The 23,548-nt window shown below is 31.5% G+C and overlaps 13 protein-coding genes and 1 non-coding gene across 14 annotated transcripts; 8 read left to right on the top strand and 6 right to left on the bottom strand.

The window, feature by feature from the left end:
• Positions 1 to 139: 139 nt before the first annotated feature.
• Positions 140 to 2,844, top strand: DFA_10794 (uncharacterized protein; the record flags this gene model as incomplete). Its single annotated transcript, XM_004351384.1, has 6 exons — positions 140 to 229; positions 299 to 724; positions 788 to 1,286; positions 1,362 to 1,784; positions 1,895 to 2,766; positions 2,827 to 2,844. The coding sequence occupies 6 exons, from the start codon at positions 140 to 142 to the stop codon at positions 2,842 to 2,844; spliced, it is 2,328 nt and encodes a 775-aa protein (XP_004351436.1).
• A 49-nt stretch (positions 2,845 to 2,893) lies between these two features.
• Positions 2,894 to 5,427, top strand: polA1 (DNA polymerase alpha catalytic subunit; the record flags this gene model as incomplete). Its single annotated transcript, XM_004351383.1, has 3 exons — positions 2,894 to 4,762; positions 4,830 to 4,966; positions 5,142 to 5,427. The coding sequence occupies 3 exons, from the start codon at positions 2,894 to 2,896 to the stop codon at positions 5,425 to 5,427; spliced, it is 2,292 nt and encodes a 763-aa protein (XP_004351435.1).
• Positions 5,428 to 7,417: 1,990 nt separating this feature from the next.
• On the top strand, positions 7,418 to 7,502 carry DFA_10792. Its single transcript is given in 2 exon segments — positions 7,418 to 7,455; positions 7,466 to 7,502. It is a non-coding gene; the product is annotated as a tRNA-Ile (tRNA).
• Positions 7,503 to 7,865: 363 nt separating this feature from the next.
• Positions 7,866 to 9,687, bottom strand: DFA_10791 (uncharacterized protein; the record flags this gene model as incomplete). Its single annotated transcript, XM_004351382.1, has 4 exons — positions 7,866 to 8,773; positions 8,849 to 9,278; positions 9,361 to 9,533; positions 9,621 to 9,687. The coding sequence occupies 4 exons, from the start codon at positions 9,685 to 9,687 to the stop codon at positions 7,866 to 7,868; spliced, it is 1,578 nt and encodes a 525-aa protein (XP_004351434.1).
• A 738-nt stretch (positions 9,688 to 10,425) lies between these two features.
• DFA_10790 (urea transport protein) lies at positions 10,426 to 11,344 on the top strand (the record flags this gene model as incomplete). Its single annotated transcript, XM_004351381.1, has 2 exons — positions 10,426 to 11,199; positions 11,339 to 11,344. 2 exons carry the CDS (start codon positions 10,426 to 10,428, stop codon positions 11,342 to 11,344), a joined length of 780 nt encoding a protein of 259 aa, XP_004351433.1.
• Positions 11,345 to 11,431: 87 nt separating this feature from the next.
• On the bottom strand, positions 11,432 to 15,063 carry nosA (U box domain-containing protein; the record flags this gene model as incomplete). The annotated part of the gene is made up of 6 exons (XM_004351380.1): positions 11,432 to 12,541; positions 12,620 to 13,015; positions 13,081 to 13,680; positions 13,748 to 13,975; positions 14,074 to 14,450; positions 14,511 to 15,063. The coding sequence occupies 6 exons, from the start codon at positions 15,061 to 15,063 to the stop codon at positions 11,432 to 11,434; spliced, it is 3,264 nt and encodes a 1,087-aa protein (XP_004351432.1).
• Positions 15,064 to 15,318: 255 nt separating this feature from the next.
• Positions 15,319 to 16,776, bottom strand: fam45 (FAM45 family protein; the record flags this gene model as incomplete). The annotated part of the gene is made up of 5 exons (XM_004351379.1): positions 15,319 to 15,635; positions 15,711 to 15,880; positions 15,969 to 16,276; positions 16,364 to 16,586; positions 16,703 to 16,776. The coding sequence occupies 5 exons, from the start codon at positions 16,774 to 16,776 to the stop codon at positions 15,319 to 15,321; spliced, it is 1,092 nt and encodes a 363-aa protein (XP_004351431.1).
• Positions 16,777 to 17,009: 233 nt separating this feature from the next.
• On the top strand, positions 17,010 to 19,291 carry idhM (isocitrate dehydrogenase; the record flags this gene model as incomplete). Its single annotated transcript, XM_004351378.1, has 5 exons — positions 17,010 to 17,012; positions 17,644 to 17,749; positions 17,828 to 18,079; positions 18,192 to 18,352; positions 18,446 to 19,291. 5 exons carry the CDS (start codon positions 17,010 to 17,012, stop codon positions 19,289 to 19,291), a joined length of 1,368 nt encoding a protein of 455 aa, XP_004351430.1.
• Positions 19,292 to 19,659: 368 nt separating this feature from the next.
• DFA_10786 (uncharacterized protein) lies at positions 19,660 to 20,287 on the bottom strand (the record flags this gene model as incomplete). Its single annotated transcript, XM_004351377.1, has 2 exons — positions 19,660 to 19,806; positions 20,144 to 20,287. The coding sequence occupies 2 exons, from the start codon at positions 20,285 to 20,287 to the stop codon at positions 19,660 to 19,662; spliced, it is 291 nt and encodes a 96-aa protein (XP_004351429.1).
• An 82-nt stretch (positions 20,288 to 20,369) lies between these two features.
• On the bottom strand, positions 20,370 to 20,932 carry DFA_10785 (uncharacterized protein; the record flags this gene model as incomplete). The annotated part of the gene is made up of 2 exons (XM_004351376.1): positions 20,370 to 20,459; positions 20,552 to 20,932. 2 exons carry the CDS (start codon positions 20,930 to 20,932, stop codon positions 20,370 to 20,372), a joined length of 471 nt encoding a protein of 156 aa, XP_004351428.1.
• Positions 20,933 to 21,207: 275 nt separating this feature from the next.
• Positions 21,208 to 21,690, top strand: DFA_10784 (uncharacterized protein; the record flags this gene model as incomplete). The annotated part of the gene is made up of 1 exon (XM_004351375.1): positions 21,208 to 21,690. One exon carries the CDS (start codon positions 21,208 to 21,210, stop codon positions 21,688 to 21,690), a length of 483 nt encoding a protein of 160 aa, XP_004351427.1.
• A 55-nt stretch (positions 21,691 to 21,745) lies between these two features.
• DFA_10783 (uncharacterized protein) lies at positions 21,746 to 22,418 on the top strand (the record flags this gene model as incomplete). Its single annotated transcript, XM_004351374.1, has 2 exons — positions 21,746 to 21,988; positions 22,155 to 22,418. The coding sequence occupies 2 exons, from the start codon at positions 21,746 to 21,748 to the stop codon at positions 22,416 to 22,418; spliced, it is 507 nt and encodes a 168-aa protein (XP_004351426.1).
• Positions 22,419 to 22,551: 133 nt separating this feature from the next.
• DFA_10782 (uncharacterized protein) lies at positions 22,552 to 22,911 on the top strand (the record flags this gene model as incomplete). The annotated part of the gene is made up of 2 exons (XM_004351373.1): positions 22,552 to 22,785; positions 22,906 to 22,911. The coding sequence occupies 2 exons, from the start codon at positions 22,552 to 22,554 to the stop codon at positions 22,909 to 22,911; spliced, it is 240 nt and encodes a 79-aa protein (XP_004351425.1).
• A 157-nt stretch (positions 22,912 to 23,068) lies between these two features.
• Positions 23,069 to 23,521, bottom strand: DFA_10781 (zinc-containing alcohol dehydrogenase; the record flags this gene model as incomplete). The annotated part of the gene is made up of 1 exon (XM_004351372.1): positions 23,069 to 23,521. The coding sequence occupies one exon, from the start codon at positions 23,519 to 23,521 to the stop codon at positions 23,069 to 23,071; it is 453 nt and encodes a 150-aa protein (XP_004351424.1).
• Positions 23,522 to 23,548: the final 27 nt, after the last annotated feature.

Below are 23,548 nucleotides of genomic sequence, written 5' to 3'. Positions count from 1 at the left end.
TTTTGGCGCCATTATTTTTAAAAAAAAACCAAAGAGACTCTTACATTTACCTCCTTTTTTTTCTTCATTGTCCATCTTTATTAGAGAGTTTTTTTATATAGATAGATAAGGTTTATAACTAGGTTTATCTACTTAAGCTATGGCAAGAGAGCAAAGAGCTAAAAAGACAGCTGCTTCTTTACAAGCACTTAGAAGAGCTAAATCTGGTGAAGAAAAAAGATCTGAACAAGTATGTAAAAAAGATAATGAATAAGATATATATTTATATTTATTAATACTACTATTATTTATTATTTAGATTCAAGAAGAAGAAGAAGAAGAATTAAATGAATCATCAGATGATGAAAAGGGAGAAAAGAATACAATTACAAATATTGAAGAGGAATTGGAAAAGAAGAGAAAGATTAGAGATTTTGTTGTAGATGATGATGAATATGGTTACAGAGAAAGAAGTGATGGTGAGGAGGATCATGACAATGATGATGATGATGATTATTCTGGGGAAGAAGCAAAAGAATCAAAATCATCATCAAAGGTTGTAAAAAGAAAGAAAAAGGATAATAGTAGTAGTAGTAAAAAGGATGAAAAGAAACAAGAAGAGAAAGAGAAAAAGAAAAAGGTTGATGTAGTTCCAATTGCAAATAGAATGGATCAATTTTTAAACAAAACTGTTAGTAGTAGTAGTAGTAGTAGTAGTAATACTACTTCTTCATCGACATCAATGGTAAATTAAATTTTAATCAAATAATCATCTATATATCTAACCATTTTATTTATTTATTTTTAGTCATTGGCAGAAAGAATGCAAAAATCAAATCAATCAACAACAACAGCGACGACAAAGAGTAAAACCAATGATGATATGATGGAACTTTATTTAAAAGATCTTCAAGAAAATCCAGATCAAGAAATGGATATTGATTTTATTGAACAACAAAAACGTGCTCTTGAAGAACAAGAAAGAATTGAAAAGGAAAAAGAAAAAGAAAAGGAAGAACAATCAACCTCTACAACTTCTACTAATACAACTACAACTACAACTATCAAGAATGATGAAGATTTAAATCTTGAAGATTTTGAAAAAGATGAAGAATCATTTGAATTTGATTTTAATGAAGATGAACCAAAAGTTCCAACAGTTACTTTTACTGCTTCTGCTCCTGTACTACAGACAAAAACTCCAACCATTTCATTGGTATCACCAAAAACAACAAATGATTGGTGGAAAAAAGCAGAAGATTCTGTCATTTCAATTGGTGAATTTGAAAACCTTTGTGTTAAAGATGGTAAATAGAAAATAGCAAAAGAAAAGAAAAAAAAAGATAATATATTAAATTTACTTTTTTTCTATTTTTTTTTAGTTTCAAGTATACCAATGATAACAATTCAAAATCAAAAAGGATTAGAATTCTTTTTTTTGACAGCAGAAGAAGAAACACAAGGAACATTTGTAGGAAAGATTTATTTATTTGGTAAAGTAAAACAACAAGTAGGAACTGTAACTAGGTTTGTTAGTTGTTGTATTGTAGTAGAGAATCTGCAAAGAAATGTATTTTTATTGCCAAGATCCTATTGTGTCGATGCCAAGGGTGAACCTACCACTATACAACCAACCGATGAAATGATTGAAAAGGAAATTAAATCAATCATGGATGCCAACAAGATTAAGAATTGGACTTGTAAAAAGGTTTCTCGTTCTATTTGTTTTGATTATAAAGAAGAAAACAAATCTACAAATATTTCAAAATATGATAATCTTTGGAAAATTTCTTATCCTTCAAATTGTCAGTATAAAATGGAAACAAAAAATATAATGATTTTTTTTATTTACTCTTTTTCTTTTTCTTTTTCTTTTTCTTTTTCTTTTTCTTTTTCTTTTTCTTTTTTATTTTAGTTGCACCATTAAAAAATGATATTCAAGGATTAACATTTAAATGTGGATATGGTATAACATCATCACCATTGGAATTATTTTTATTAAAAACAAGAATAATGGGACCATGTTGGATGGTATTGAGAAATGTTAAACCAGTTTTGGATGTTTCACAAAAAATATCATATTGTCGTTTTGAAGCAAGAGTACCAAGTTTTAAAGATGTTGCACCATTTGACAAGGTAAAATTGGCACCACAACCATCACCACCCATTGTAGTAATGGCTCTATCTGTAAAGACTACATCTACCAAGGATTCAAATGAAATTTTAATGATAAGTAGTGTAGTCAATGAACATATTAGTTGTGATGGTGGTACTATTCAATCGGCACGTGAAAATGTAAAGTATATGACTTCAATTCGTCCACTCACTGGTCAAACATTACCAATGGATTTTAAACAACAAGGTCAAAGTCGTCAAAATCTTTCTGTCCAAAACAATGAACGTTTGGTATTGACTCAATTGGCCAATACTATCATGTCGGTAGACCCCGATATGTTGGCAGGTCACAATATCATTGGTTATGATTTGGATGTTATCATTCATCGTATGAAGGAATTGAAAGTTCAAAATTGGAGTTATCTTGGTAAACTTCGTCGTACACAATTTCCAAGATTGTCTGGTGGTATTGGTTCTGCTGAAAATTCCTATCAAGAAAAACAAGTCCTCATTGGTCGTCTTGTCTGTGATACCTATCTCTTGTCTAAAGAATTTCTTCAAAAAGAAAAAAATTATTCACTCGTAGAATTAAGTAAAACTCAATTACAAATTGAAAAACAATCAATTAATCTTTTAGCTGTTGATAGTTATTTTAATAATTCAAAGAGGCAAGTAAAAATAGATAATAGAAAATAATTAAAAATATTAATATCTTTTTTTTTCTATTTTTAGGATAAATTTAATAATTGAATTAAATGAAAATGATTGTAATATAATATTACAATTAATGTTTAAATTAATGTTGATACCATTAACAAAACAATTGACAAATTTGGCAGGAAATTTATGGAACAAGTCGCTGACTGGTAATAGAGCTGAACGTATAGAATATTTATTGTTGCATAATTTCTATCAGAAAAAGTATATTTTACCAGATAAACAATCAAGACGTGATAGTTTGGCAGCATCAAACAAACGTGCCAAGGCAGCTTTTAGTGGTGGTTTGGTTTTAGAACCAAAAAGAGCCTATTATGATAAATATGTTGTATTGTTGGATTTTAATTCACTTTATCCATCTATTATTCAAGAGTATAATGTTTGCTTTACAACTATTCCTCGTATTAAAAAGGATCTTGGTGATCAATCAAAATTTGCTGGTGTTGATGAAGTTGATAAACCTGCAACAAGTACTCGATCACTCGGTAGTAAAGGATGGGAATTGGCTGTACCACCAAGTAATACAGTTGCAAAAGGTATTTTACCACAGGTATTAAATTATCTTGTCAATCGTAGAAAGGATGTTAGAAAAAAGATGGAAGTTGAAAAGGACGCAACCATCAAGCAACAACTTGATATCAAACAACAAGCAATCAAATTGGTAGCCAATTCAATGTATGGATGTCTTGGTTTTACTAGTTCTCGTTTTTATGCTCTCCCATTGGCAGAATTGGTTACTCGCAAGGGTAGAGAGAATTTGGAAAAATCGGCAGATATTACTGAAAGAATGAATCATAGTGTTATCTATGGTGATACAGATTCTATTATGGTTTATACTGGTGTATCTACTTATAATGAAGCTCAAGATATTGGTCGTCAAATTAAAACAAAAATTAATAATCAATTTAAAAATTCTGTAATGGAAATTGGTTTGGATGGTGTCTTTAAAAGATTATTATTATTGAAAAAGAAGAAATATGCTGCTCTGATTGAAACAAAATTATCAGACAATACATTCAAAACTGTTATTCAAAATAAGGGTTTGGATATTGTTCGTCGTGATTGGTGTGATCTAACAAAAACTATTGGTAACAAAATATTGGAAATGTTATTATCTGGAGAAGAAAAAGAAAGTAGTAAATTATTGGAAGAAATTAAATCTTTTTTGGAACAAATTAGAAAAGATATAAATGAAGGTCTTGTTTCAATTGATCAATTTATTATTACAAAGACATTATCTGCAAATCCAGAAGCTTACAATGATGGTGAACATCCTCCACATGTAAATGTTGCTTTGGAAATGAAAAGAAAAGGTTTAATTGCTCAACAAGGTGATGCAATCCCATATGTTATTACTCTTGGAAATGGTAATAATAATAGTAATTTGGAATCTTGGTCAAAACGTGCACTTCATCCATCAGATATAACATCATTTGAACAAATTGATTTGGATTGGTATCTTGCTCAACAAATTCTACCACCAACCTATCGTATCACTGAACTTTTGGGTATTGAAGAACAAAAATTGGCTAGTTGGTTGGGTATGTCAAATATTAAATACAAATCAAAGTCAAATCAACAAAATCAAGGAGGATTTGATAATCGTTTACAACAACAACAAGTTGAAGATACAAGATTCAAGGATTGTGAAAAACCAGAATTTAATTGTCCATCTTGTCGTAAAATGACAGTCTTTTCTGGTATAAAGAGAATTACTTTGGGTCCAGAAGATGATAGAGAAGTGATAGAATCTGGTACTACTTGTCAACATTGTCAAAAACAATTTGGTTTGGCTGTCTTGTTGAATCAATTGACAATGCAAACTAGAAGTTTTATCAAACAACATCAAGATTGGAATTTGAAATGTGTTGAATGTAGTCATGTTTCAAAACATTATTCTGATAAATCTTTTAAATGTACTAGAAGTTGTAATGGTAAATTAATTCAAATTGTATGTAAAAAAATTGAAAAAAAAATAGAAATATATATATATAGTTTATTAATTTTTTTGTTTCTAGATGAATTGTCAAAAATTACTGAGACAATTATATTTTATGAAAAAAGTATTTGTTTTGGAACATTCAAACAAGAAAAGTGACGAAGAACTAGAGAATAGAAGATTGGTAAAATGTTGTGAAATGTTGATTGGTTCAGTGTTGGAAAAGATTAGCAACTTTGGTTACAATTTTAATATGCTTGTTCCCGCTGAGCAAATGGAAAAGTCTTTGTTCCTTGCTAATAAACCTTGGTTGAAAAAATAATTAATTAATTAAATTAAATAAATTGATAGATAGATCGATATATTAAAGTAGGAATGAATGACAATAAAGGTCATGGAGCGTGATATCGGATAGATATAGGTCACAAGCCATCTCTTTTAAATCACTCCAAGAATCATTTTATTCGTTATCTCTTTGTTTTTCGTCATTTAAAACACTCAAAGAAGCAATTCTAGGTGGAGTGTACCATTGTGTTGCACATATTCATAACCAAATATCAATTCCTTATGCTTTAGAAGATTATACCTACACTGATCAAGCAACTCTATTAAAATATATTAGTTATACTTATATCACAGTATGGAATGCAAAGGTCGAGACTGAGCAAACTTCATAGCTCGTCATGTTGGTTTCGGGGTACGCCTCGAGGCATAGTTTACATAGGTGTCTATCGAACGCTGGGGTCTGGGTTGGTTTCAACGCTCTTGCGAGAATGGACACTATAATTTTTTTGGGAGGTGACCCTAACCCCTAACCCGAAACAATCAACGCCCTCGGTTCGCCATTCAACGAGGAAGAAATCAAGCGAGCGATCAAGCAAAGTAAAAGAAACTCAGCACCAGGACAAGATGGATTGCCGTTTGAACTTTTCAAACTCCAGACAAAAAGGTTCACTCCCCTCCTCCTCAACCACTACAACACACTCCTCAACAACCCACAAGCCGTCCCCCAAGAACTCAAGGATGGTGTAATCATATCATTGATGAAAAAGGGGACCCAAAAGATATTGCCAAAAGGCGTCCCATCACACTCCTCAACACGGATTACAAGCTGTTGTCGTCATCATCATCATCAACAATCGTCTACTGTCATTCCACTCCACAATCATCAACCCCAACCAAACAGGGTTCGTCCCTAACAGAAACATTCACGACAATATACTGAATATCAATGAGGTCATCGACCACAACAACAAAACAAACCAAAATGGATTCATTACATTGTATGACTTTCAAAAGGCGTTCGACTCGATATCGCACAAGGCTATAGAAAACACGCTAATCCACATTGGTCTACCCCCCAACCTCAAAGACCTCATCATCAACCTCCTGAAAGGGTCCCGTGTGCGTGCCTCTGTCAATGGCCGATTGTCAAAAGAGTTGGCCATCAACAGGGGCACAAAACAAGGCGACCCCATCTCCCAACCATCTTCGATGAGATTAGTGAACTGAACAGTTTAATTAATTGGTATCTCTACTCGCCGTCATCTTCTACTTAAGTCAAAACAAATAAATACAGAGGAGGACATTTTTTTTTAAAGTAATTCTTTTCCTGTTCTCTCCTATCGGGAAGAGTAGTACTCAGAAGTTACAAAGTTTTATTAATTATACTTTTTAATTGACCAGCAAGAAATAATAAGATTATCTCAAGAAGAATTAAAGTTAATTTGTTCTGGGGAGAGGAGAGGACATTTTTTTTTTTAAAGTAATTCTTTTCCTGTTCTCTCCTATCGGGAAGAGTAGTACTCAGAAGTTACAAAGTTTTATTAATTTTACTTTTTAATTGACCAGCAAGAAATAAAGATTATCTCAAGAAGAATTAAAGTTAATTTGTTCTGGGGGTTTGTCCATGTCTATGATACATGTTGTATGGACGTTGATCATGTATCTTTTTGTATAGTGTCAAGCATGTTGGATTGTTTTGGATTGTTGCTTGTTCTAAAAATAAATTGGTTAAAGATATCGCTATTATTTTTTTTTTTTTTTTTTTTTTTTCTCACTAGCACTATAGGCTATAATACTGGGTTGATATAATTATTATTATTCTTATTATTTAGTGAATTATTATATTATTAATATTATTATTGATAGTTGTAGAGAGAATAGAAGAGGATGGCGGTGGTGACGCAAATATGGCACCCATCTTCTTCTAATTTTAGTACCATACTTGCGGTGAAACCTTAAGCCTTGGGTGCTTCCAAGACCGACTGCCGCTCTCAACTCTCGCGCCGATTTACTCCCCATTGTGGACACTCGTCTTTACGTGTTGCATATTGTATTTGAGATGTCAGATGGCTTTCTATCGCGACGGCCCAGTAGGTCCTCCACTACCTTCCCGTTACTTGTTGCAGTCTGGCTACCCAATCTCCTACTGAGAAGGGGAAACTAACCCGGTCATCCTTCCGTGGGGGTGTCCTGTCTCTAGATCCCTAGAGTCGGATGGTTTTTCTCCTCAATCCCCCCAATTGTGGTCAAGTTAAACGTTGGCGCCAAAAGTAAAGTTCGAGGGCAGGATTCGAACCTATGACCTTTACGTTCCCGGGGTAGCACGAGAGGAGAGGACACTATAAAATGGTCAAAATCCTTTCCGAATTTTTCAATCTCATCGTGATTGTAACTCAGCCGGTAGAGTGTTGTACTTATATAACAGTATGGAATGCAAAGGTCGAGAGTTCGATCCTCTCCTATCACATGATTTTTCCCTTTTTTCGTGACTTTTTGAAGTGGCAGAACTCTAATCCCTGAATTGCATTCCGGTAAAAGAATCCAAGTAAATCTACCAGTTGTGTTGTTTCGTGTATCTGTTCAAACATACATCATTATATATTTATATAAACAAAACCATTCAAGCACAACTTATTATTCGTTTCACTCATTACAGAGTAGAGACAGCTCATGCAACCTCTGCATCCCCAAAGTGAACGTTTCGATATATATATATTTGAATAAAAATTAAAAATGATTTATTTTCAATTTAAAATTGAGAGAGGAATGTAGGTAGTGTTGTTGTTGTTGTTATCGTTGTTATTGTTGTTAATATTTTGAATGACTTTTTTTAAAATTCACCCAACAATTGCAAAAGTTTTCTAGTTCTCCAATCCAACACGGAAGGGAAATCGTAGGGAGTCGAATTATAGCCCTTTGCCTTTTTAACAAAAGCCTTTGCGTCTGACTTTTTGTCGTCGGCAAAAGCAATCTCTGCCAAACCAATATACGAATAGGGAATACAAAAGTGGTCGTACGACAAGCTCTTTTCATTGGCAATCGATTGTTGATAGTGACGACGAGCCTCTTCACGCTGACCCAATTGTTGACAATTGGCACCACCCAAATACTCTGCCACTGCCGATTCTTCCTTGGTCAAATTACCAATAGCCAATGCCTGTTTGATGTATTCATAGGAACGTTGGAATTGATGAGCCTCGTTTAAAAGACTAGCTTGAATGTAGAGTTGATCAAACATGGACCAACCATCCTTTTGCTTGAGATAACGAGCAGCCTTTTTCTGTGAAAAGTCGTCAAAGTCGTAACCTTTTCTTACCCATGGTTCCAAAGATTTAAAGGTGGCACGAGCCTCTTCCTTTTTACCCAACATGTCATAACAACAACCCAATTGGTAAGCTACAAATGCCTTGAAACCACTACTAGTCGTTTCATTGAGAAACTTGGCCAAATGAACCGAGGCAGCCTCCCAATTTAGATTTAAAAATTCATTATATCCCAATTCGGAATCTACAAACAATTGTAATTGCTTCAATTGTCCAGAAGTATCATATGATCTTTGATAACTAACCGATGATTCTTTAATCTTGCCTTGTTTTCTTAAAATGGCACCAGACATGTAATAAATTAATGATCCATTTTCATATTTTGTCATCAATTCTTTTATCAATGGTTCTGGTGTATTATAATCTTCAAAAAAGAATACATTTAATAGTATTATTGCTATTTTTGCCATATTTGCTAAAAATAAAAAAAATAAAAAAAATAAATAAATAAATATTCTTTTTTTTGATTTTTTATTTTAATTTTACTTACATCTAATACCATTAGAATCAGAAGATAATTGAATTTCTTTTAAACCTTCCATTCTATTTCCTTTAAAACCAATACCTTCAACCAACCAAATATATTGAGGTGGAACAACAGAGACAAGGAAATGAAAGAAACCAACACCATAATAGGCACAACTAAGAATATGTTTGTAAATGGGAAAGGTAGTTGGTAGAGTCTTTACCAATTCAAAAGCTTGAGAATATTGTTTCCAACTCTTTCTAAATGCCAAACCTGCCTTTAAATTATTTTGTGCCTTGAATTCAATAATCGCCTTCATCACCAATGTTTCAGCATAAATTAATTTTGAAATTAAATATTCTGCTTTTACATAATTACTTGAATCTGCTCCATCCTTGGTATTAGAATCTTTTGATTTCTTTTCTTCTTTTTCTAATTTTAAATATAATGGTTTCTAGAAAAAAAGATAGATATTTTTTTTAGAAAAAAAACGAACGTTCCACGTCATATGATTTCTTTTTGTTTTTTATACATACTTGAGATAATTGTAATGATCTAGCCAAAGATTTACATTCACTAATTCTTTTTGAAGCTTCAGACATGTCTTCCTTTGTTTCTGTCAATACTGCCTTTATAAAACTAATATCGGTATATAATAATGAAAATAATGGTACTTTGGTCTTTTCATTTGATAATAAATTTTCACATTCTAAATGAAATGGAATAGAAAAAAAAGGTTAATCAAAAGATCTGTCTTTCTATAACTATCTTGTTGACAAGTCTCTAGTTGTATTACCTGTTAGTTCAAAATTCCAAAACAATTCAATTGCTTTATCTAATGTTTCAATATGATCATTATTCATTTTTTCTAAACAACTTTATAAAATGAAATAAAAAATGAAATGATTTAAAATATAAAAAGAGTGTGGTGGTTGTACAACAATAATGATAACACTAAAAAAGAAAAAAGATATATATCTGTTTTTATCTTATCTCTCTATCTATGATGAATGAAATATTTTTAACAAAAAAATCAAAATTTTAAAAAAAAAGACTTTTTGGTGTGAGTCGCCGAACGATTCCAAAGAGGCGAGGGAGGTTTGACCTTTCAACTGACCTATTTCAAAAAAAAATTATAATATATCTTTTTTTTTTTTTTTTTTTCTTAGATTTTTTATTCGGAACTCCATTTGGTAACAACAATGGTGAAAAAAGTGGATACATACGAGGAGGTGAAAAAAATTGCACCATGATGTGATGGTGGTTTTTTTTAAAAGGGAGAGAGAACCCTACAACTAAAAAACATTGTTCAAAGTTTTTAAAAAGAGAGAGAGATAAGATAGATTAGATAGATAAAAAGAATAATAATAATTATTTATATATATAAAAAATACTTTTTTTTTTTTTTAGCTTTATTATTTATATATAAGATATCATTATGGTTGATTTATATACAGATAGAGCATTATTAAGAATTAATTAAAAAAAGGGAAAGGAGAATGATTATACAATATTATTTAATTGATATAATAATTTTAATATTTAAAAGTTTTAAAGTATTGACAAGAGGAATAGGACAAATATTTTTACAATGTAATTCAATGACTGGTATCATTTTTTGTATTGCCATGTTTTATGGTAATGCTGAAATGGCATATACCATGATTATTTGTACCATTGTATCAAGTGCCACGGCAGTCCTATTACAATTAAATCAAGATCATATAGATAATGGTCTTTATGGTTTTAATTCTGCTCTGATTGGATGTGCAATGATATTTTATTTTGGTTTAAATGCAGCAGTAGTTTTGGCATATATTATTGGTAGTATTGCCTCTACACTATTGATGCACCTATTCCTCTTGTTTGACATTAGAGCCTATACCTTTCCCTTTATAGCCATTACTTGGTTACTCAAATTAATCCTACAATCAAATGGAATTGATGGTTTTCCATTGGCCAAATCAAGATTACCAGGTCCAACCATTGATTATAATGGATTCGATTATGTTGGTAATGGTTTGGTTATTCCAAGTCATGCTTTTGGTCAAGTTTTATTTCAAGGTGACTTTATTAGTGGATTATTAATGATTATTGCAATTTTTATCAATTCCCCAATACAAAGTCTTTATGGTATTATTGCAACTCATCTTTCAGTCATTATTATTAATCTATATTATCCAAATACAGATGATAAAATAATCATTTCAACATTAAATGGTGGATTATATAGTTTTAATGCTGTATTGTCTGGTATTGCATCAAGCGGTAATGGTCCATTTTATTTAATTAAAATGACAATTACTGTAATCATTTCAACAACTTTTTTCCTACATTTAAAATTACAAAATTTTACAACTCTTACATTTCCTTTTGTACTTTCACTTTGGTCTATAAATTTAATTCAATTCTTTATAGAAAATTATAACAACAAATCATTTTATAAAAATATTCCAATTTTTAAAAAATTCAATCAATCAAAACAACCAAATATAAAAAAAAATCAACCAATAGAATTAAATAATTTAAACAACGATAATAATGATATAATAATACCAATTAATAAACTTGCAACTGCTGCGTAGAAAAAAATACTTTTTACTTTTTTTATTTATTATTTTTTTTATCAGATAACCATTGATTGATTTGATTTTTTAATTCAATATTTGGAATTAACATATCTTCAGTTAATTTTGAACGATTAAAAGGATCAGTTTGATCAGATAATAAATGACGTTGAATGGTTTGACGATCAAGAGTAATTTTACTACTAGGTAAAATAACTGGATCAGTCATGAGGGTACTTAGGAGTGGATCCAAATAGTCATCTGGAATATCACCAAGATCTTCTTCCAATAAATTATTTTGTTGACTGACTTGAACCAATTTAACGATTAGGTTATGGAATCTTTCAATATCTTCAAGACTTTTTAATTGTTCACGAGCCAAAATCTTTTCAACTTGTTCAAAGATACCAATTTTAAAAGAACGCTCATCACGAACAATAGAGTCTAAAAACTTTTCATCAACAGAAAGGTTACAATAGATATCGGTGAGTTGAACCAATAAATGACGTGGATTAAAGTTGTAACGTTCTGGGTCACGAACTCTTAATTCCATACACTTGGGTCCAAGCAACTTGACAAGATAACTATTCAACATTTCAGCCAAACGATCTACAATACCACTTTGCATAAATGGTGTCAATTCCTTTACAGAAATTAATTGCATCATTTTAAAGTTTTGATCGGCCAACGACAATGAATTACGAGCAATCGATTGATAACGTTCATACGTTTCCAATAATTCTCTACGTTGATCTTCTGGTTTTTGTTCCCATTCACCAGCTTCTTGTTGAGCTTGCATTCCCTTGATATCTTTTAATTTCTCCAAAGCATCATCCAATAAAAAGATACTGTCATTGATGACCATGTTGATAAAACGTAAAAAGGATTCTGGACGACGACATTCCATAATAATTCTTTGTTGGAAATAAAGATTCGATTCCCATAGATACGTCATGATACGTGCACTATCATAACGATAACTAAACTTTTCATAAAATTGATTATGTCTTCCTGTAGATTCAATATCTACATAAAATTTCATCAATGATGGTATTAAATTTTGTTTTACAATTTCACTTGAAGAAAATAATCCTGTCATATCTTTTTGATATCCTCTTTGTTCTTTAATTGGTACAAATGATCCAAATATCTAAAAAATAGAAAAATAAAAAAGTATAAATATTTCTTTCATTTTTTTTTTTTGTTTTCTTTTTGTTTCTCTATTTACTTGAATAATTTTAGCAGTTAAATAAGGATTATTAATATAATCTGGAGAAGCTAAAAGAGTAACAAAAAATGTAACCATTGGACCTAGTTGATTAGTTTCAACCTTGTCTGGATAGAAACGAGTAAGATGACTAAAGAATTGAACAATATCTTCGATACAATATTCTGGCAATAGAGCAAATTGACGATTGGGTGGTGTTGGAAGTGGTACAGGTGCATTGGTTGGATTAATTACTCTGGTCAACCAATTGACTGTAAAGGCTAGAAAACTTTGTAATCTACCTACAAACATTGGTTCATACATTTGTGAAACATGAATATAAATATAAGTTTTACATGAATCAACTTGTGCTTTTAATTGTTTTAATCTTGCTTCATTTATATTTGCTTGTGGAGTCTAGAGATAAAAATTTAAATAAATATATGATATCTTTTTTTTTACTTTTTTTAATTTCTTCTTACAATTGACCATTGAGGTTGAGTTGATTGTAAAACTCGAAGTTCAGCAGAAATTCTTTCAGAACTATTACTAACATTATCAATTTGTTCAAAAGTAGGGTTAATACCAATATGAATACATCTAAGAGTAACAAAGAAACATTCAGTAATAAAATTGACTGGTACAATTGGATGAATATCTTTGTTCCATTCTTGAATATTTTCAACATTGGCAGCCAATCTAGTATCTTGAGAGATATCGTGACGAGAACTATTGAGTAAAAAGTTGGTATCAACCATGGTGGTTTTTGAAAACGAGGCATCGATAAATGATTCACACAATAATGTCATGACTGCACAAAGGTTCATACAAAAACCACTTGTTGCTACAGTGGCTGGATCATAACGTAGTTTGGTACGATTGGCATTGTGATCCAAAACTGAACATATCCAAACTAAAAATGCTTCCTTGTTTTCTGGACTAACCTTTAGGAATGTTCTAACCAATTGATGTAAATAATTATGATATCCTTTGGTTAAAATTCTAATATTTTCAAATGCTTCATGAATATTTTGATTTGTCATTTCTGATGCATTTTTAAAATATTGATCAGCTATATCTCTCTATAGAGTAAAGTAAATTAAAATAAATATTATTTCTTTTTTTTGTTTCTATTTGTTTCTATTTTACCGATTTAGAAGCAGCACTAAGAGAAAAATAAGGACCAAGTAAAGAGAATCTTTCAAATTGAGCACCATTTAATTGTTTTGGATTAAATGCTGGCATTGAAATAAAGATATCAGATAATTCTTTAAATTGAATTAAACTTGAAAATGCTTTAAATATTGCCATATAATTACCCAATAATGTAATTTGTCCCATTTGTCCTGTTAATTGTAAAAATAATGGTTCAAATAACTAAAAGGAAAAATAAAAATAAAAATAATTAATACTTTTTATACTTCTTCTTCTTCTTCTTCTTCTTCTTCTTCTTTTTCTTTTTTTTTTTTACTTACTGATTTCTTATCATCAACTTGAGAAATAAATAATTGTAAAAATTCAAAAGATAATTCATCAATCATTTCACCTTTTAAAAATGGTAAAAGTTGACCAATACCTTGACCATAAAGTTGAGAAGAGGTGTTTGGGAACATGTCTGGAATGGAAATGACCACACCAAAATAACGAATGATAAGGTTTGATAGATCATTTAATAATTTGGCATTGGTAACAATCACTTGTTTGGTTCCAACCTTTCTCTTTACTTCTTGTAATCTATTAAAACATCCAATTAAATAATCTACCAATGGTATTCTAACTTGTCCATATGATAATCTTTCAACCAATATTCTATCCATTAAATCTTCATCCAATTTTAATATATTCTTTCCTGCTAAAAATAAAATTTTAATAAAGATTCTATATTTTTTCTTTTTTTTTTTTTTTTACTTACCAACTTCTTTAATTAATTCATTTGTCAAAGATTCAAGATAAACTTCATTTTTAAGACTTGTTTGATTGAAATAGATTAAAAAGATCTTTTCAAGAATGAAATAATCCATTTCATTCATTGGAATGACAGCACCACTTCTAATTCTATCGTAGCTTGATGAAACGAGGGGTGGTGATCTTGGTTGTTGCAATTTCTTCTTTTCTTCATCTTCCTTTTTTCTTTTCTCTTCTTCTTGTTTTTGTTTAAGTAATTGTAATTGATATTGTTCTTGTTGTTGTTGAATTACTTGTCTTTTTCTTTTTTGTTCTTCTTCTTGTAATAATTGTTGTTGTCTCTTTTGTTCTTCTTCTTGTTGTTGTTGATCATCAAGTTGCATTTCTAATCTTTCTAATCTTTTTCTTCTCATTTCTTCTGCACTATCATTATTTTGTTTGTTATTCTCAACATTATTATTATTATTATTGTTGTTGGAAGGACCTTCACCTCCTTCTCCTCCTCCTTCACCTCCATCTTTACCATCTTTACCAGTAAACTTTAAAAATAAATTCTTCATTTATGTACTCTCTACTCTTTCTTTATTTATTTAAATATTAACTAGTTTATTACTTTTTACTTTTGAGTGTTGATGAATCACACACAAGAACCTCACACAAAAAAAAAAAACAAAATTAATTAAATTTTAAATCATAAAGTTCACATACTCACTTATAAAATTCAATGAAATCATTTAGAAATCATAGATCTATAAATAAATCTCTTGAAATTTCAAAAAGAATTCATTATATATATATATTTGTGTATATATATTTTATTGATTATTTAAACCTTCAACATTGGCAACATTAAAAAGAAAAGTATCCATACCAGGTGGTAATTTACGTTCTTGTAAACTCTTTAGAGTGACCATTGATTTTCCATCGTCACCTTCGACTTTGAGTGATTCCAATTTAACGAGTAATTCTTTTACTTTGATGGTCAATGCTTTCATGACTGCTTGATCACTCATTGGTTCTTCCACTTCTTCATCAATCGATGTTAATAATAATTTCAATATATCTTTATGTATTGATGATAATAAAAATTGATCTTTTGCATGTGATGCTACTGTTATTTCTTTTGATGGTACTAAAGGATGAATAAGAAATGGTTATTAAATATAAATATATTCTTTTTCTTTTCTTTCTTTTAATTTCCTCTTACAATCAACTAATAAATCATATAAATCTTCTCGAGATTTAATTGAAGGATCAGTAAACCCGGCAACATAGACACCATTATTTACCAATTCTTTAATTTCATCTTCATCAACTGTTACATATGGTCTTAATAAACTCCAATTTTGTCTATGAAATACAAATAATGGAAATCCTCTAAAAAATAAAAATAAAAAGAAAAAAGATAATTATTAATAAATGAATAATAAATATATATATATATTTGTTTTTAATTTTAGTTTACCTAATAACCTTTAATAAAGGAGAAATTTTATCAGAATAAATAACGATTCTTTTCTTTAACATCATTGCATTCCAAATTAAAATGGATTGTTCATCAAACAATTTAATGATATCTTTGATACTAGTGGCAAGATAGGAACGACGAATATCATAATCGGCATCAACAAATTTACCCAATGCACCAACATCAAATTGTCCACGATTGACAGCTCTTAGATGACATTCCAATAATTTACTTGGATCACCAGTCTTTAAATAAATATTTGACATTATCTGTGCAAGTGTTCCATACTTTTCTGGATTATATACCTAACAAGAGAAAAAAAGAAAGAAGGAAGAGTTTTAGTTTAATTGATCAATAGTTAGCTATGTCTTTTTTTTTGATTTGATACATACATTACGAATGATACAAATAGTAAATAATACAACTTTCTTTAATGTATCTGGTATGACTATAGATTCATCTTTATCTTTTTGAGCAGGTATAGATATAGTGTATAGATAGATCCAAGAATTCTTGTATTTACTGAAATTGAATTGTGCATTGACTGAATCATTCTTTAAACCACTTCTATTCAATACTACATTTCTTATTGAATCTTCAATCGTTGGAAAACACCTAGAAATAGAAAAAGAAAAAGTATAAGTAAGAGTTACTACTGAATATATATATATAGATAAAGAGAGAGTTGCTTTATAGTGTGTGTATGTGTGTGTACTAGTGTTCAATCATACCAAGTCATTAAAACATCATTATTTGTATCCTTTTCAAAGATACATATTGAATCATCTAATGATATATCACTCATCTTGGTTGATTATATCTCTATCTATCTATCTATTAAATATAGTAATGTGTAATAAATAATAATATTTAAAGTGCAATGAATGCAAAATTTGAGTATTCATCAGAAAAATCTTTTTTTTTATTTCTTTTTTTGCACAAGCAAAGATCAACAACATCAATGGGACTGTGGGTTTGTCCGATGAAGACAATACTTTACTTGCTCGTCAGATAATCATTACTAACTGTATAATAATAATGGTATCACAATGATCTCTAGATAATAGTAGATAATATATATGACTATGTCAGATTTGAAGACACATCATCTCTTTCTTTAAAATTATATATATAATCTCACTACTTTGTATTTACATTATATGTGTATATATTTACATACCTCGTCGTCTTTTGGTATTAAACACGTCACAGTGGTTCAGAAGGTGACATTCCCTACCTGTGAAGTTCATCACCTGATTTTTTTTAAAAATAAATTTAATTTAGGCTTTGAACCTCCCTCTTCCTCCTCTCGGGAAAAGCAATTGACCATCGTCTTTATATATTTGTAGGGATTAGTTAGATTATAGTTTGTTTAAAAAGAAGATATATAACGTGCGTATGTGAAAAAGAAGAAGTTCAATCAAAAAAAATCAACTACCAACCAACCCCCACAAAAAGATTAAGATATTTCATTTATAAAGGGCTGTCATAGCTAGCCCCACACATTCAACTTGAAGACTCACCCCCACCTTCCTTCAATTTCATTTAAATTTAATTTATCTTCCTCCTCCCTCATCCTTTATCGCACCACACACAAACTTACTTTTCCTTTTTATTTAATCTTCTTTTTTTTTTCCTTCCTTCTTTACTCTATATATCTTTTTTTAATTAGTTAATCGTCATCACCAAAAAAGCAAACATGTTATCATTATCAATCAAGAAATTAACATCAAATACTTTTCAATCATCTGTAAAGTATGGTACTTTTGTTAGAAATTGTAAGTCAAACAAACAAACAAACAAACTTTTCAAATCATATGATTATTTATTTGTTTTATTTTATTTTGTTTATTTAGATCAAAAGATCAAGGTTACAGGACCAGTAGTTGAAATGGATGGTGATGAAATGACTAGAATCATTTGGGATATGATCAAGAAAAAGTTGGTCTTTCCATTCCTCGACGTCAAGCCATTATATTTTGATCTTGGTCTTCCACATCGTGATGCTACCAATGATCAAGTTACCATTGATGCTGCCAATGCCATCAAGGAAGCCAAAGTTGGTATTAAATGTGCTACCATTACTCCTGATGAAGCTAGAGTTGAAGGTATAGATAAAAAAAAAGAAAAAAGAAAAAATATTTGGATATATTTATAAATATTAATCATTCAAACTCAAACTATTTCTATATATATATATTTATATAACCTATTCTATAGAATTTAAATTAAAGGAAATGTGGAAATCACCAAATGGTACTATTCGTAATATTCTTGGTGGTACTGTATTCCGTGAACCAATTGTTTGTACAAACATTCCAAGATTAGTTCCACGTTGGAATAAACCAATTATTATTGGTAGACATGCTTTTGGTGATCAAGTATGTTACACATACACATACACACTCATACACACATTTAAATATTAAATATTTATTTAATTATTGAATTTTTTTTTTTTTTTTCTAATCTAGTACAAGGCAACAGACTTTTTAGTTGAAGAAGCAGGTAAATTGGAAATGGTATTCACACCAAAGAATGGAGGATCTGCTTCAAAGAGAACAGTATTTGAATTTAAGGATGCTGGTGTTGCCATGGGTATGTACAACACTGACAAGTCCATTACTGAATTCGCACACAGTTGCTTTGCCTATGCTTTGGATAGAAAGCTCCCACTTTACTTGTCAACCAAGAACACTATTTTGAAAAAGTATGATGGTCGTTTCAAGGACATCTTTGAACAATTGTACCAAGAGAAATATAAAAAGGAAATGGAAAAAAAGGAAAAAGAAAGAGGAGAGGGAGAAAAAGGAGAAAAGATGCAATACGAACATCGTCTCATAGATGACATGGTCGCCTATGCCATCAAGAGTAATGGTGGATACGTATGGGCCTGCAAAAACTATGATGGTGATGTCCAGTCGGATATTGTTGCCCAAGGTTTTGGTTCTTTGGGTCTCATGACATCGGTCCTTGTCGCACCAGCCGATGGTATTGTTGAAAGTGAAGCTGCTCACGGTACTGTCACTCGTCACTACCGTCAACACCAAAAGGGTCAAGAGACTAGCACCAACTCGGTTGCCTCCATCTTTGCCTGGACCCGTGGTCTTGCTCACCGTGCCAAGTTGGACAAGAATGCCGATTTGCTCAAATTCACAGACACACTTGAAAAGGCTTGTATCCAAACCATCGAGAATGGTTTCATGACCAAGGATCTTGCTCTTTGCATCTATGACGACAAGCAACTCACTCGTGATAAATATTTGAATACCGAACAATTCATTGACAAGGTTGCTGAAACTTTAAAGAAATCATTGTAATTGTAATTCACACAACACAACACAAACAAACAAATAATGTTTTCAATAAAACATTTCTTTCTTTCTGATTAATTGTACAACAACATCAACTACTACAAGGTCACTCTTTCAAAGACAAGTATAAAAAAAAAAAAAGGATTTATTTTTATATTTATTTTTTTATTTCACTGGTGTGACCCTTTCTGTGATCGAATATATATATGATTGAATAAAGATGATCTTGGAATGACTTGATTGAATAGTTTCAACAGTTAAACTATTCAGTTAGTGTTCATTAGGCGTGCGGCGGCGATGGGTATTCTAATATTACTCCCACTAGTTATTAAATAATTTAAATTCTTTACTCAACATCTATTCCTGGATAATATTTACAAGATACTATAATAAATTTTATCGATAGTTACTCCACCACCTGCAATATTGAATTGAGCTGATTGATTTGCACCAGTACCACTTTGTTGCATTGGAAATGAGAATGGGTAATCCATGTGATAACTTAGAGGTAAGATCTTCAACTATTTTTATTTTAATACAATGTTATATTGCTGAAGAATGGTATATAATGGGCGAATAGATAAGGAACAATGTTAGGTCCTCCTGCTGCTGGTACTGTTAAATTAAATTGTAACCAACTTTTTGATTATGCGATACCAGTACCAATATCTATAGTGGTAACAGTACAGGCCGCATTATAAGTTGAGAGAAAAAAAATATATAAATATTAAATTAGGCATCTTGGTGCCTACCCCTCTCCGGGAAGTTTGTTGCCTGCCTCTTGTGAAATCGAATGCATCATATACTCTTTATGCATATCATAATAATTATTCATCCTGAAGAAAATAATTGTTAAACAGTTAAATCTACACCATTAAAACTATTTTTGTTACTATTTGTTAGTTTCTTACAGTAAGCTTCAACTCTTGGATTACTCCAATAAATATAAGAATAATCTGCATACTTTACTCTTGTCGAATTAGACCCAAATAATAACGCCATCCCGCCCACTAATATTCAGTCTATCATTGGAGTTTATTAAGATTGATTTATTCTTTGGTATTTTTTGTAGGAAATCTATTTCTTAAAATATTCCCTTGGTCCATGCTATGATTTGTCTGGTGATTACTATCCAGGTTTTGACTCCTTGGTCGAGTAACTTCTGTATCCAACCCTAAATAAGATAAAAAAGATTGAAAATAGGACTAGGTCAAAACGTAAGCAATAAACTAATGCATTGTTAATATAATTAAATGTCATACATACCCTTGGAGGTTCTCTTCGATCCAAAGCCCCAAGAATAGCACTTTCTATTGTTTGGTTTAAGCTTGAAAAATCGACTACTGTATCGCTAGCTTCGACCTCAACATAGAGGTGAACACCATCGGCTAGAGTGACAGCAGCAAGGGGATCAAGGGGTACACGAGCAGGGGCATTGTTGTCATTTGATGGTGGCTCGGCAAAGAGAAGCATAGTACCACGAGGAATAACGAACTCTGGATTGGCTCGAATGATGGGACGGAGATCGTCGTGGTCGGCAACATTGTTAAAACTGATCTTGGTTACATCATTACGGTAGTGAACAAAGAGAGTGAGGTCACGACGTTGTGGAGCGACTGGGCCGGTTGATGATGTCGAAGTTGTCATATGAATAATAGAAGGAATAAAGAATGAATGATTCAACTAATAATGTAATGATTAAGACTACATAGAATACGATGCATCGTATTTATAGCTAACTATTGTTCAATTAATGTATGACACCCGTCTCTATTTTTTCTATCGATTTTATTACATTATGCATCGTATTTCAGAGTCATGCATAATGCGCACTCTGAAACCACACCTCTCTTCCAACCAACCCCTTTTTTTATTTTAATTTTAATTATTTTAATTATTTTCTACCTAATCATAAACACATAATGAACTTGCGACCATACCGCATAAGAAAAGACAAAAAAGGGAGAAGATACGTGATTAAGAAAGGTAAGAAGTATTACATTAAGTCAAAGAAGACCGACAAGGAAATCATGAGATCATTAATCAAAGAACTCAAGCGTGCTTCCACTTCCCACACACCTATCATTAGAGATTCATCAATAAGGTCAATCTCACCTGATAGTGCTGGAGCGACGTTACGCTCTGACTATATCAGAAACATACAAGATTCAAACTTTAAAGAATCATTGATGAAAGAATCAAAGGTTGCAGCAGAGAATCTGCGCTTCGCACCAATGGCAATTTTAGATAAACACCCCCTTCTACAACAGCGTGGCGTGCAACAAGAGGCACTTGAACAACAAATACCTCAACACTTATTAAAATACTTGACCAATCAATTTGATGATATTAAAGGTGCAATGATAAGGAAATTAAAAGAAGATGAAAGTGACAAGATATCTTGAAAGGATTACTCGTCGTGCAGACAAACAGAAACAACATGATGAATTATTAGTAAATATGGCATTGACTGAAAAGAGAATGGCAAATATGGATGCTAATTTAATCAAATCACAACTAGAGCGTTTTATGGAGGAAAACCAACTGCGTGGCGTGCAGCAAGATGCACTAGAGCAGCAACGTCAACTTGAAGAACAACTAAATCAAGAGATCAACAAGGTAAGAGAAGCAGAGGAGAAGATCATTTCATTAAAGGAGAAATCAGAGGAAGATCAACAAAGATTCAATCAAGATATTGAAAAGGTAAGAAGAGAGGCGAAAGAAAGAATGTAAAAGATTTGATTGATAAATTCATAGGGGATAAGAAGATTAATATCAGCTTTTTACCACCAAGATCAAGAGCAACAATAGATTTGTATCCTTTGACGATGGAATTACACCAACACAGAAGAATAAAATAATTAAAAAGAACAATGAAGAATTTGGTCAACAATTGTACAACTTAAGAGATCATTTAACATCAGCAGATACAACTAAATTGTTACAAGATTATAAAAAGATGGAATACAAACCTGCAGAAAGAAATGATATACTCAATGGCATCCACACAAGAATTACAGAATTAACATCGTTACCCAGGATAAACAAACTAGAGCGTCTTGCCGCTTCCCACGCTAAAGAATCGGTCTTGGCCGATTTGCCGCTTGAGGATAGATGGTGGATGCAAATGTGAGAGCGTCTTGGCGCTTACCCCGCTACAAGATGTGCCAGAGTCGGGTGGAGAGCGTGGCGTGCAGCAAGAGAACTTTCCAAAGTTCACAAAGGAGCAGTCACCTGGGCTATACGATTATGAAATAGAGAAACTAATGAAGCCTTACAAGAAATATGGATGGAGTGGTGTATTCTCCGCCGATGAAGTCGATCTTGCTCGACCAACGCTTGACGGAAAGCTCTCTTTTATTATGAATTTGGACAAGTCAACAGAACCTGGTAGTCATTGGGTTGCATGTTACATCGATACAATTGGTAGTAAATCATTAGAGTATTACGATTCATTTGGCGAGGATCCATCAGAACAATTCATGATTGATATAAAGAAGGTAATAGACGCGATTGACCCTGGGTCAATATTATCTTAAATTTAAAGTAAATAAAATAGTTGAACTAGCAGCAGACAGTAATAATTGTGGATTCCATTGCATTAGATTCTTAATTAATAGATATAATGGTGTGCCTTTTGTGGAAGGCTCAGGGTAAAAAGATTTAAAAGAAAAGGATGCTGATAAAATGAGAAAAAAATACAACAAGTTTGGGTATATATAGCGTACTTGGCGCTTACCCCGCTGGTGTTCCTTATTTAAATTATTATTATCAAGAACAAGTTTATTCATTATCATTACGAATGACAATAACAGATCTAAATCTTGCATTTCCAATGTTTTCAAAACATTCATTGACTTGATCCAATTTGTATTTTTGGATCATTGGATGAACACCTTGAATCTTTGAAAAGTGTAAACAATCCTCTGAATCTCTTGAATCACCCGAATATCTGCCACAGACCGATTGATTCATTGATAACATTCGAATGGGATTGATCTTGAGTTCAGGGATTGCAGCAACAATGACAATCGACCCTCCTGCACCCAATGCACCTTCGATCTTTTCAACAACCGATTGAGATGGTGCAGTGCAAACAATCAACTTGGCACCTCCCATTGCTTGAATCTGAGTGTTGGCTGTTTCAGATGACACAAAGTAATGATGTGCTCCCAACTCTTTTGCCAACTTTTCCTTATCCATATTCGATGATACTGCTATCACTTCATATCCCATTTTTTCTTGCATACTATAAATCAAAAA

Source organism: Cavenderia fasciculata, assembly GCF_000203815.1.
Source record: "Cavenderia fasciculata unplaced genomic scaffold Scf_EUAJFUG01CK1KI-5, whole genome shotgun sequence".
NCBI lineage: Eukaryota > Evosea > Eumycetozoa > Acytosteliales > Cavenderiaceae > Cavenderia > Cavenderia fasciculata.
The sequence above is the reverse complement of the archived record's forward strand: the minus strand, read 5'-3'. Positions and strand labels throughout refer to the sequence as shown.